Source organism: Heterodontus francisci, chromosome 33 (genome assembly GCF_036365525.1).
Source record: "Heterodontus francisci isolate sHetFra1 chromosome 33, sHetFra1.hap1, whole genome shotgun sequence".
Classification (NCBI taxonomy): domain Eukaryota; kingdom Metazoa; phylum Chordata; class Chondrichthyes; order Heterodontiformes; family Heterodontidae; genus Heterodontus; species Heterodontus francisci.
The window spans coordinates 16,807,222-16,821,239 of record NC_090403.1 but is presented as its reverse complement, the minus strand read 5'-3'; the positions used below and the strand labels follow the sequence as shown (position 1 = coordinate 16,821,239).

At 45.8% G+C, this 14,018-nt stretch overlaps 1 protein-coding gene across 1 annotated transcript in view; it reads right to left on the bottom strand.

The window, feature by feature from the left end:
* Positions 1–14,018, bottom strand: part of kcnh6a (potassium voltage-gated channel, subfamily H (eag-related), member 6a) — a 262,695-nt gene that overhangs the window by 72,226 nt on the left and 176,451 nt on the right. Inside the window, exon 6 of the mRNA XM_068012928.1 lies at positions 1,030–1,455. Within this exon, the coding sequence (XP_067869029.1) occupies positions 1,030–1,455 (426 nt within the window). The remainder of the gene's footprint in view (positions 1–1,029; positions 1,456–14,018) is intronic.

Sequence of the window (14,018 nt, the reverse complement as noted above, 5' to 3'; positions counted from 1 at the left end):
GAAACAGTTTCTCTCTATCTATTCTGTCCAGACACCTCTTGATTTCTCAATGTGATTTTCCCCAGAACGGCCAATTAATGACCAGAGAGCAGGCTCTTGAAGCTGGAGGGCCAATCAGAGGCTCTCCAGTTTGAAAGCAGCAACAGGATGCCATGGCAGGTAAGCGCTAGAGAGGGTGCCCCAAAATGGAGAAGCCCTCTCTCTAACAGTTTTAAAGTTTAAATTAAAAATGACCTTTCAGCTGGGCCACCACTTTGGGTGGGTGGGCGGGAGGGGTGGAATTCGCTCTACAGGGTGGCCTGTGGCTGCTGCACCCAGGCAGGCAGGCAGGAAGGGTCTCTAGGCCAGCCTGCAGCACTGGCTGCACACCCCCACCCCAGCCTGCTGTCAGGATGCTGTCTGCAAGCTGTTAAACTGGCCCCTGCTGCCTGTGGGAATCTGGAGTCCAACTGGAAAATCCCAGTCAGGGAAATCCCTGTCAGCTTCTAGTAACAGCTCTTAATAGGCCCTTAACTGGTTTAATTGGTTAACGTGCGGGCAGGGAGCCCTGCCTTCCCATCCCCGCCTCTAAGAAAATGGCTCAGGGTGGGTCGGAGTCGGGAACTGGCATGCAGGTTGGTGGCGCTAGTTTTAGCGCCGCATGCCTCTGTTCCAGGCCCCAGCAGGTCAAAATATGAAGCTCTATGTGTTTGTGTGCATGTGTCCGTATCTTGCATGCATGTCTGTGTACCTACGTGTGTCTGTGTGTTTGTGTCTCTGAACATGTGTCTAAGTATTATGTGTCTGTGTGTGTGTATGGGTACACATCTGTGCTTGTGTGCGTGTCAGTGTTTCTTTGTGTTTGTCTGTAGATGTGTGTCTGTGTGTGTGTGTGTGTACCTATTCGTGTTTGTCTGTTTGCACGAGTGCGTGTGTCAGGTGAACCAGGGTCCTACCAGTGCACGAGGCTGCATTTTGAACCATGTCACTGGATGAGGATTATTTTGATTGAGTCGGCCATTTTGAAATGACCTTTTTGTCGCCCTTTACCTCATCAGAGCCAGACCTGAAGATGAGAAGATCGAATGGGATGGCGGCCACGATGTCAATAAGGAACCAACCCTTGAAGTAATGGATGGCGATCTTGGCTGGGTGACTCACCACCTCATCATTCTCATTGACGTAGGTAGTGCGGAAGTTGATGATGATGTCGATGATGAACATAATGTCAACGATCAGGTCCACAACAGCCAGTGGGTTGCATGAGTAGCCACATTCCAGCCGTTTCTCCTCTTCCTGATCATTCAGCAGGAAAGCGGCAGAGTACGGAGTGAAGATGGCCGTGTGTATGACCAACAGGAGAATAAGCCAGTCCCAGACAGCCTTGAAGGGGCTGTAGTGTAGAATAGTCCACTTGTGAATGCGGGGGGCTTGCAGTTTATATTCTGGAAGCACATCAGCTCCAAGCGAGAGGACCTAGAAACACAGAAAAAACAACAATGGGTAATTACTGACCCAGGCCAGACAAGAATGTCAAAGGCAAAATACTGCAGATACTAGAAATCTGAAATAAAGACAGAAAATGCTGGAAATATTCAATAAGTCAGGTAGCATCTGTGGAGAGAGAAACAGAGTTAACGTTTCAGGTCTGTGACCTTTCACCAGAACTGAGAAAAGGTAGACATGTAATTGGTTTTGACAAGTGAAAGAGGGGAGGGGGGTGGGAAGATGAACAAAAGTGAAGGTCGTGATAGGGTGAAGGGCAGGAGAGATTGAATGACAAAAGGTTTCATGGTACAGGGCCAAAAGGAGTGGTAATGGGACAATTAAAGAAACAAAAGATGTGTCTAGAGGAGGTGTGAATGGCAGGATAATGAACAGCTGCGTCTGAGAGCAAAACATGCAAAGAAAAGAAAACAAAATGGGGGCAGAGGTTACAGTCTGAAAGTGTTAAACTCAATGTTGAGTCTGGAAGGCTGTAGAGTGCCTAATGGAAAGATGAGGTGCTGTTCCAGGAGTTTACATTGAGCTTCATTGGAACACTACAGTAGGCACACAGAGAGGTCAATGTGAGAGCAAGGTGGAGAATTAAAATGACAGGCGACCAGTAACTTGGGGTCGCGCTTGCAGACTGAACGGAGGTGTTCCACAAAGTGGTCACCCACTCAATACAGTAAATGCAGATTAGACACTCTACAGCCATCAGGACTCAACATTGAATTCAACAATTTCAGACTGTAATCTCCGTGCCCATTCTGTTTCTTGTTCTTTGCAGGTTTTGGTTTTACCCCCGTTTTGCTCTTGGTTTAGCTGTCAGATGGCAGCTGTTCATTATTCTGCCGTTCATATCTCCTCTAGACCCATCTTTTGTTTCTTTACTTATCCCATTACCAGTCCCTTTGGCCCTGCATCATAAAGCCCTTTGTCAATTAACCTTTCCTGTCTTCTACCCTTTTTCCCATCTTCCCCACTTTCACTTGCTCAAAACCTATTACATTTCTAACTTTTCCCAGTTCTGATGAAAGGTCACTGACCTGAAACATTAACTCTGTTTCTCTCTCCATAGATGCTGCCAGACCTGCTGAGTATTTCTGCATTTTCTGTCTTTATTCCAGACTAGAATGTCCCCAGGTTTCAGCCGGGCATGTAATGAGTTGACAGTTCATGACCAGTTGGAAGGCTACAGCTGGTGCCAGCGGTGGCTGAGTGGTAGCTTCCTTGCCTCAGAAGATCACGGGTTCAAGGCTCACTCCAGACACTTGAGCGCCTAACCCAGGTTAACTGTTCAATGCAGAACTGAGGGAGCGCTGCATTGTCGGAGGTGCCATCTTTCAGCAATTTTAGTTGGCTATAAAAGATCCCACAACATTACTGTGAAGGAGAAGAGCAAGGGAGTTCTCCCTGGTGTCCTGGCTAATGTTTACCCCTCAACTGACACAATTAAGTTTTGGTCATTAGAAGCACAGGGACAGTGGATGTCTCAACCACAGACCATTAAGAACTATAAACAGAATAGGAATGAGTTGCTTGGACTTTGTAAGGGGGAAATCATGTCACCCGTAGGCTGTAGTTTAGACACCCCTGATCTAACCAGTACTCCCTGTTGGGTTGCCAACTCTGCTTAGCTGTAATCCTGGAGATTTCATCACATGACCTCTCACCTCCAACCGCACCACCTGGTCAAACCATTTCCAAAATTGTTTACATTGAAAATTAAAAAGAAAATCCACAATTTTTTTTATAATGTCCCAGTGATATTCCTACCCAGTTACTGACTGCAGTGTTCTGGAGATTAATCTTTAATTTCTGGAAATTCCAACCCTGGCAACCCCATCTCCCTGATTTATCTGAATGTCTCCGCTATTCCTTTCAGCCTTGGGTCTTTTCTTATGTTTTGTGAATTGAGGGGTGATTAAGGAATGCTGGGTCTTAACCCCATTGGTCGTCAGTATTCCCGTCACAGACTTTCCCTCTCCGACCCATCTGTACTCTGAACCTTCTCAGGAGCATAAGGACAGAAGGAGGCTGTTCAGCCCCTTGAGCCTATCCTGCCATTCAGTTGGATCATGGCTGATTTGCATCTTGGCTCCATATCCCTTAATAAATAGTCTATCAAAAATCTACTGATCTCAGTTTTGAAATTTTCAATTCAGCCTCAGAGAAAGGTCCAGATTTCCACCATCCATTGTGCGAAGAAGGTGATCACAGTGAAGTCATTAAGTAGAATAAAATAAAAATTTAATCAAGAGAATCATTTTCCTCTCACTGAACTGAAGGAGCATTGAGCCATAAATTTTATGCAGTGACAAAAATGAAATGATTACTTCTCCTCACCGTGGGATGAGACCATTAATTGATGCTTATTTTTCAATTTATTGTACAAATCTATATTTAAAAATCAGGCTCTGCGTTGCTTCCCAGTCAGTTAAGGTAATGAAAGTCAAGCAGCCTGTGCTCCAGATCTGCTGTGACACTGTAGCCCCTCCAAGACAGCCATGTTTTAAAAAGGAAGGGCCATTTTCCCAGTCCATGCCCACCAGATCTCTCACTGTGGGGAGCGAGGGATAAGCAGGGGCCAGACCTGTGATCTGCTTTCCGTCACGCGTCCAGGCTGTTGAACTGGCCCACATTATACAGAAAGTGAAATGGAATTGCGGACATGGCCAGTGTCCCTCACTTTATTTTAGCCCCACCTGCTTGACAATATTCCCAAAATTGTTCCAACCCGACGTTCTTCCACTGCCCAAAAATGCAGTAACTGACCATTTATCTCATTGCTGTCTTGTGGGATCTTGTGTACAAAATGGTTGTTGTATTTGACTACGATGTCCGTGCACAGGTGTGTTTCCAGCTGGAACCACAACAATCCAGAGTAGGAACCCTGGCTGATTTTGCTCCCCCCCATTCCTGGCTCAGAGAAATATTGAATAAAAATGAGACATTGGGCACAGATTTCTGCACCAGGAGGGAAAACGGCTCGAGTCAGCTCGTGCCATGAGAAGAGCATCGCAGCAACACAGCAACTTAAATATAGAAGTGTGAAATTAACGTGGAAGCAGTGAAGCTGACTCGAGAAACACTGAGTCAAGACAAGGAACTAACACTTGTAAATTATCACAAACATCAAGAACTCTCGAATCACATTTAAATACCTCTAAGCAACCCCTAACCGGGAGAGAATGTTCATGTCTTAACCATCTCCTAACAGAGAGAACGACATTCAGACATTTTAACCACTTCCTAACAGAGTGAATATTTACACTTTAACCATCTCTTAATAGAGAGAAGATCGACACCTTAACCATCTCCTAATAGGGGTCTGAACCCAGTATTGGGGGTAAGTGGGAATGTGGAGTTGAGGTTACAATCAGATCAGCCATGATCTTATTGAATGACGAAGCAGGCTCGAGGGGCCGAGTGGCCTACTCCTGCTCCTAATTCGTATGTTTGTATGTGTCAGCTGTTGTTAGCCCTTCCAGAGTTAATGAAAAGCCTATCTCAAGAAAAACTAAATTAGGCAGAGATTAGCTCAGACAAGAACAATTTCATTTTCATGGAAGTAATATGTTCTCAAAATTAAATTTCAAAGGTCACCTTGTTCCCACTCAATTACCAGCTGGTTATTTTGTGTGGTTATTGTAGACTCTCAGCACAGCACCTTGTGGCCACACAACTGTCTTATTCTTTTTGTGACAGCTTCCTTCCTCCTCTCCAGAGGTTTGACTGCTGTTGGGTATAGTTACACTGGCACTACCTACTGAAGCCAGGTGGCCATGCTTGTGCGAGACTAGACAGGCTTGGAGTGTTGGCAGGCCAGTTGACCATGACCTGACAGGCTTTCAAATTTAGTGTCTTCAGTCTCTCCTCCTCTCTGCAAGGCCTTGCACATTCTGCATGGGGCTATTGATGCAGTCCTGGCTGTGTTAGTTCCAGCAGCACTGACCTTTAGGTGTTGGGAGCCAACTACTAACCTCGTGCTACAATATGAGGTCTGCTCACTTGAACAGCCAACGTCTGTCACGTAACTTAACTCAGTGGGTAGCACTCTTGCCTGTGAGTCAGACTGTTCATGCTCATGATACACAACCACAAATAATATTTCTACGCTGCCTTTAACATGATAAAATGTTCCAAGGCGCTTTACAGGAGCGTTATAAAACAGAGTGTAATACTGAACCACAAAAGGCCATATTAGGTCAGATGACCAAAAGCTTGGTCAAGGAGGTAGGTTTTATGGAGTGTGTGAAAGGAGGAAAGTGAGGCGGAGAGGTGTAGGGAGGATATTCCAGAGCTTGGGGCCTAGGCAACAGAAGGCACGGCCACCAATAGTGGAGCGATTAAAATCGGGGATACACAAGAAGCCAGAATTAGAGCAGCACAGATATCTTGGAGGGTTGTGGGGTTGGAGGAGATTACAGAGATCGGGAGGAGTGAGGCCATGGAGGGATTTGAAAAAAAGGATGAGAATTTTAAAGATGTTGCTTGACTGGGAGCCAATGTAGGTTAGCGAGCACAGGGGTGAAGGGGGAGCAGGACTTGGTGTGAGTTAAGGCAGAGTTTTGGATGATCTCAAGTTTACGGAGAGTAGAATGTGGGAGACCAGCCAGGAGAGCATTGGAACAGTCAAGTCTAGCGGTAACAAACTTCTGAATAAGGGTTTCAGCAGCAGATGAGCTGAGAAAGGGACAAAGCTGGACAATGTTACGGAGGTGGAAATAGGCAGTCTTGGTGATGGCATGAATATGAGGTCAGAAGCTCATCCCAGGGTCAAATGTGTTACCAAGATTGTGAACAAACTGGCTTAATCTCAAGACTGCCAATGAGAGGGATGGAGTCAGTGACTAGGGAACAGAGTTTGGAGCAATACTGAAAACAATGACTTCAGTCTCCCCAAAATTTAATTGGAGGAAATTTCTTCTCATCCAGTACTGGATGTCAGATAAGCAGTCTGACAATTCAGAGACAGTAGAGAAATCAAGAGAGGTGGTGGTAAGGTAGAGCTGAGTATTGTTGTCATATATGTGAAAAACTAACACTGTGCTTTTGGATGCTGTTGCCGAGGGGCAGCATGTACATGAGAAATAGGAGGGGCCAAGGATAGATCCTTGGGGGACAGCAGAGGTAACAGTGCAGGAGCAGGAAGAGAAGCCATTGCAAATGATTCTCTGGCTACAAATAGACAAGAATGGAACCAGGTGAGAGCAGTCCCACCCAGCTGGATGACAGTGGACAGGTGTTGGAGGAGGATGGTGTGGTCCACCGTGTCAAAGGCTGCAGACAGTTGAGAAGGACGAGGAGGGAAAGTTTACCTTTGTCACACAGGATGTTATTTGTGACTTTGATAAGATCTGTTTTGGTACTGTGGCAGGAGGGGAAACCTGATTGGAGGGATTCAAACATGGAGTTCCGGGAAAGATCGGAACGGATTTGGGAGGCGACAACACATTTAAGGACTTTGGAGAGGAAAGGGAGGTTGGAGATGGGACGGTATTTGAAATGGCGGTGGGGTCAAGGGTTGTTTTTTTGAGAGGGATGATGACGGCAGATTTAAAGGAGAGAGGGACAACAACTAGAGAGAGAGAACCGTTTACAATATCGGATAACATGGGGACCAGGAGGAGTAGTTGGGTGATCAGTTTCATGGGAGTAGGATCAAGGGGGCAGGAGGTGGGTCTAATGGACAAGATGAGTTCAGAGAGGACATGGGGGGGGGGATAGGAGAAAACTAGAGAAAGATGTGAGTTTGGGGCTAGTGGAGGGGGGAGTATTAGAGGAAGTTTGGCCTGGTGGGCTTGTTGAAGGGAGGGATGCGGCAGAGGCAGTTGATTGGATGGTCTTGATCGTACTGACAATGAAATCCATGAGCTCCTCGCACCTATAGTTGGAAGTGAGGGTGGAGGGGACTGGGGGGAGGGGTTTACGAAGACTCCAGAAACATGAGCACACAATCCAGGCCGATACCTCCAGCGAAGGACTGAGACAGTGCTGAACTGTCTGTAATGCCATGTATCAGATGAGACGTTAAACTAAGGCCCTGCCTGCGTCTCAGGTGTACGTAAAAGATCCCGTGGCCCCTATTCAAAAGGCTGGCTCTGGCAAACAGTCAAAATCTGCACAATGTAAGTGTGCATAAAAGGCTGGGAGATGTGATACTCATTATCCACGATTGGTGGGAGGACGCTGGCACCACCAGAGACCTCATTACATTGAAAGTAGTCTCCTAGTTGAACTAAGGGAGTGGTCATAACTATAGTAATGCTGTTGTTGGCAATCCTAGTGTCTCCAGGGAACCATCTTTGGACACACCCAGCTATTAGAACCTGGACCCTGTACACGAGGATGGGTCTTAGTAGAGTGTCGAAAATGTTGACAGTCTAGACAGTGACTGTTCAACCAAAAATAGCATTGCAGGTGAGCGTGACCTTTTCCTCAACGCACTACCCACACACCCAATTTCCAGCAGGCGTCACTGGCCAGTGAGCAGGCCTCGGAACCCTGACTGGTTTCCTTTACCTCTTTCCTCGGCCAGAGATGCTAAGGCCAGCACCCCATTGGCTGTGATCAGCTAACTCAGCACAGGACAGACAAGCTGGGAGCTTCCTGGTATGTGAAGCTCACTGGATTAATCAGATCTATTTGTTAGTGGAGGGCTGGTGTGGGGAGGAGATAGGGCAGAGCAGATTATAAGAATTATCCAAAGAAGGTTAAGAAACTGGTCAGGCAAAATAGAAAATGAGATTACATTGTGATGAATATGCATGGGTTAACAGATATCAAACCATTGGTTCAAGCAATCTCCACACTGATTTCGATTGTCTGAGGGCACTGGAATGGGCAGGGAGTAAGAGGTGGAGTGGGAAGTGTTTAGTCATGATGCTCCAGCCATCATGTGTGGGGCAGGCTTGATGGACTGGCTGGTCTTTTCCTGCCCGTCATTATTGTATGTTTGTATTAAATTTAATGTGTTGGGTTTATATAAATATATTTGTAGGAAGTAAGTAGTCAAGGAAACAGTGCGACCTCTGAAAGATTCCAAGGATGACCACACATTGGATGGCAAGCTCTGACAGATTCCCAAACAGCACCTTTGTGACACTGTCCATTTTGCAAGTCAAGTATCTCCTTTCCTAAGGCAGGGGTCATAGCACCTAGCGCAGATAAGCAAATCTTAAAATTGAGAAATTAGTAATAAGGCAGTGCTCGAACAGCTAAGAGCACTAGAAGTGGCCAAGACACCTGGTCTCGAGGTCCCAGGTTTGGCTCCCGGTCTGTGTAGAGTAAGAGTCTGTGCCAAGGCGGGAGTAAGGGGCATTGAAATTCGTCTCATCTTTCCTTGCACCAGGGAAAGGAAAAAAAACCCAGGCAGAGTTTCTGAACTGGAAGAAGAGCAGGGGAGTTTTCCCAGCTGTGCTGGCTAATATTTATCCCTCAGACAACCCATGTGTATGTGGATGTTGGGTTGGAATGGAATTGGGCTCGGCTGTGTAACTGGGCACTTCAGGAAGTGGGTTTCTTTGAGGAATCTTCAGAAATGAGAGTGGTGCCCGAAGATTGGAGGATGACCAATGTAACATTTATTAACAAAATGGAGCAAAAAGAGAACTAAAGGCCAGTGAGACTGACACCAGAAGGAGGGAATAATGTATTGAAATAACTAACAAGAAGAAGTCAAGAAAACTTTGGGAAAGAAAGACCTTCCATTTCATGACCAAAGGGTATCCCAATTAATTACCTTGCGAAGCAGTCACTGTTGTTATGTAGGAAACACAGCGGCCAATCTGCACACAGCAAGATACCACAAACAGCAATGAAATAACAATCAGATAATCTGTTTTGGGGCTGCTGTTTGAGGGATAGATATTGGCCAGAGCAGTGGGGGAGACATCCCCTGTTCCTCTTCAGATAGTGTCATAGGATTTTTTATGTTCACCTGAGAGGGCAGACAGAGCCTCAGTTTAATATCTCATCTGAAAAACAGCACCTCCGACAGCGCAGTACTGTAGTGTCAGTCCCTCAAGTCCCACAACCTTCTGACTCAGAAGTGCAAGTGCTAACCACTGAACCACAGGTGCAGCCTGCTGGGAGACACGTCATGTCTGATAAACCTGTAGAGCTTCCTTTGAAGAAACACTGAAGCTCATAATCTTGGGGAAAACAATGGCTGAAGATATGTTTAGATATTATCAAGGTGTTTGACACACTGCCACACTGGAGATTGGTCTACGAGATTGGAAGTGACAGAATGCCTTAGACTGGAAATTGATTAAATTCGAGGCAAAGCTTAGCTGCATCTGGAGCGCTTCCTGCAGAAGGAGATGATTAACAGAGTTTCAGGGATGGGAGTTTGTGCCATGACTGTTGGTAATGAAATGGGGATGGAAATACTGAGCTTGCTGCTGATAGCAGACTGGGTGTGTGGAGAGAAAGGGCAATGCACATAAAATAGGACAAGCGGGCAAAATGTAGATTTGGATTGATGGGGAAGTTGGGCTAACAAGTGGCAAATGTTTAGTGAGGATAAAGGCAGAATGAGGAGACTAAGGAAGAGGAATATAAACGAAGCAGTGTGTTTACAAGGGGCCAATACAGGAGAGGGGTGTGCTGGATGAACTGCCGTGTTGAGAGTATTGAGGAGAGAGCTGTGGGTTTATGATCAGATCAAGACAGCACAAATCCCATTAAGTGAAATGGTACGATGGTGTAGTGGTTATGCTGTTTGACTAATAATCCAGAGAATGTGAGTTGGAATGTCACCACGGCAGGTTGAGAATTTTAAGGCAGTTTAATAATCTGGAATACAGAGTTGGTATCAGTAAGCGTGACCCTGAAGCTATCAGCTTGTCATAAAAAATAAACTGGTTTACTAATGTCCTTTAGGGAACGACGTCTGCTGTCCTTACCTGGTTTGGTCTATATATCTCACACCAATGAGGCTGACTCTTAACTGCTCTTTGAAGTGGCCTATCAAAGTGTTACACTGCATCAGTTCAAGAAGAAGGTCCATTAACATCCTCTTAGAGCAACTAGAAATGATGAATAGAACTATAAATACGATGCCTGTATCTGGGTAGGAATGTTTAAAAATGAAGGAGTTTGTAGAGAGCACAGGTCTGGATCCCACGCTCCCTGACCCGCAGTACTGTATACAGTCTGGTCCTTATACTGCACTGCGGCATCCTGGCAGTGGACAGGGTACAGAGAAGGGCAGTTAAATTGATACCTTGGATGGAGCTACAAGAAACAGCTACAGAAATTGAGAGCATTGACACTGGAGAAAAAACTCTGGGAGATTGTACTGGGGAATTCTAAACAGTGTACATTCACTGAATCCTAATAATGGCCTGTAATCCCAGCAATAATGCAGGGGTCAGGCAGCTCTGCTGCTTGAACGTTCTGGTACTGGGTGTAGTTCTTGATTTAGAATGTTGCTGGTGGGTGCTTGGCCACTGGGAGAGCATCTCAGACATCTGCTGCACGGTATGGTGTGCAGTGCCTGGTCCAAGTGAGGGAGGGTGGGAGATGAGGGGTAGTCTCTGTACCCCTCCCAATGCAAAGTGCAAACTTGTGCCCCTTTGTAAGAGGGCCACAATTAAATTGTAATATATAAACACACCCTCTGGTTGTTCCTGGTCCCGGGGTGGGCCCCACACTGAAGAAGCCTGGGATGTAGGATGTTCAGAATCTTCACGCCTGATCCCATCCCCTCACGCATCACAAGCCGAATAAGGGATGGGTCGAACGTCCCCTGCTCAAAGGCCAAGCGGGAATTTCCCTCACAAGGCTCGGGAATTGGCTTTGATTCCTGTCCTCTTGGCCCAATCCCGCAACGGGACTCGTTGTATATGCAGCGCTTGGTAAGGTGTCTGAGAGATGTGATAGAGCATTGTGTAACACAATTCTTCCTCTTGGTTAAAGCCACAACATTCCATCATTATTACAAGAAAAATATTTAAATTACACAAGGAAAGTATCACTTTTATGTAGCGACTAATTGTGACTCTCAGAAATACCCCAGAGTGCTCTGCATGCAATGAATTACATTGAAGAGCACTCATTGCTGTCATGTTGGGAAACCCGGGAGCCATACTGTGCACACAATCCCACAAACAGCAGTGAGATGAATGACCAGTTAATCGTCTTTTGGTCCATTGGTTGAGGGAGGAATGTTGGCCGGGACACCGGGAGGAATTCCCTGCTCCTCAAACAGTGGCATGGGATGTTTAGCATCTGCGTGCAGAGGAAGACTGAAGGACATGCAAGTTGAAGGTGTTAGATTTGAGGAGTTGGATGCATTTTACTCCCAAGAATATTTAATTTTGCACTTAATTTGGTACATCTTCTGTCATTTTGGGTGCTGACTATAATCCTCCAGGAATAATTTCTCTAGGAACAGTTCCAGACACTTTAAATATGAAAGTGAAGGAACTGGACAGACTATAAACCAATCTGACTAGAACAGAATTTCATAGAATCATTAGAATGGTTTCAGCACAGACTGAGGCCATTTGGCCCCTCGTGTCTGTGCTGCCTCTCTGCAGGTTCAACTCAGCTTGTCGCACTCCCCTGTCTTTTCCTGTAGTCCTGCAAATTATTTCTCTTCAGGTGCTTATCCAATTCTTATTTCAAAGCCACAATTGATTGTGCCTCCACTACACTCTCAGGCAGTGCATTCCAGATACTAACCACTCACTGCATAAGAAAGATTTTCCTCATGTCGCCATTGCTTCTTTTGCCAATCACCTTAAATCAGTGTCCTCTGTGTAATGTAGTGAAAAGGTAACTTCACCTTGAAGAAACTTCACCTTTAAGAGACTAGGCCATTGATGCAATTGATGACATCGTCAGACATATATAAGGAGACACCAGTTTGAGAGACACATTCAACACATAGTTTACGAACAGCAGACGTACCTCAGTGAGGGAAAGACCAGGACCTGAGATCATGCAACGTTGAGAAGTAAGACAACAAATAGTGTTTGTGTTGAATCCAAATATAAAACCTGTCGTTATCATTTAATGAAGACTTAAGAACACAGCACAACACTACACTCTGGTTCTCGATTCTTCCACCAATGGGAACAGTTTCTCTCTGTCTACTCTGTCCAGACCCCTCATGATTTTGAACACTTCTATCACATCTCCTTTCAACCTTCTCTTCCCAGCTTTTCCAAACTATCTTCATAACTGAAGTTCCTCATCCTGAAACCATTCTCGTGAATCTTCTCTGTACTCTCTAATACCTTCACGTCTTTCCTAAAGTGTGGCACCCAGAACTGGACGCAAAACTCTAGCTGAAGCCAAACTAGTCTCTTTTATTTAATTTGTTCATGGGATGTGGGTGTCGCTGGCCAGGACAGTATTTATTACCCATCCCTAATTGCCCTTGAGAAGGTGGTGGTGAGCTGCCTTCTTGAACTGCTGCTGTCCATGTGGTGTCGGTACACATGCTGTGCTGTTAGGAAGGGAGTTCCAGGATTTTGACCCAGCGACAGTGAAGGAACGGCAATATAGTTCCAAGTCAGGATGGTGTGTGACTTGGAGGGGAACTTGCAGGTGGTGGTGTTCCCATGTATTTGCTGCCCTTGTCCTTCTAGTTGGTAGAGGTCATGGGTTTGAAAGGTGCTATCTAAGCAGCCATGGTACGTTGCTGCAGTGCATCTTGTAGATGGTACACACTGCTGCCACTGTGCGTCGGTGGTGGAGGGAGTGAATGTTTGTGAATGGGGTGCCAATTCAGCGGGCTGCTTTGTCCTGGATGGTGTTGAGCTTCTTGAGTGTTGTTGGAGCTGCACCCATCCAGGCAGGTGGAGAGTATTCCATCACACTCCTGACTTGTGCCTTGTAGATGGTGGACAGGCTTTGGGGAGTCAGGAGGTGAGTTACTCTCTGCAGGATTCCTAGCCCCTGACCTGCTCTTGTTGCCACAGTATTTATATGGCTACTCTAGTTCAGTTTCTGGTCAATGGTAACCCCCAGGATGTTGATAGTGGGGAATTAAGCAATCGTAATGCCATTAAATGTCATGGGGAGATGGTTAGATTCTCTCTTGTTGGAGATGGTCATTGCCTGGCACTTGTGTGGCGCGAATGTTAGTTGCCACTTATCAGCTCAAGCCTGGATATTGTCCAGGTCTTGCTGCATTTCTACACAGACTGCTTCAGTATCTGAGGAGTCGTGAATGATGCTGAACATTTTGCAATCATAAGTGAACATCCCCACTTCTGACCTTATGATTGAAGGAAGGTCATTGATGAAGCAGCTAAAGATGATTGGGCCTAGGATGTTCAACATAACTTCCTTGCTCTTGTACTCTATGCCTCTATTAAAAAAGCCCAGGATACTGTATGCTTTATTAACCGCTCTCTCAACCTGTCCTGCCACCTTCAATGACTTATGCACATATATACCCCAGGTCCCTCTGCTCCTGCACCCTCTTTAGAATTGTACCCTTTATCTTATATTGTCTCTCCATGTTCTTCCTACCAAAATGAATCACTTCTCATTTCTCCGCATCGAACTTCATCTGCCACTAGTCCATC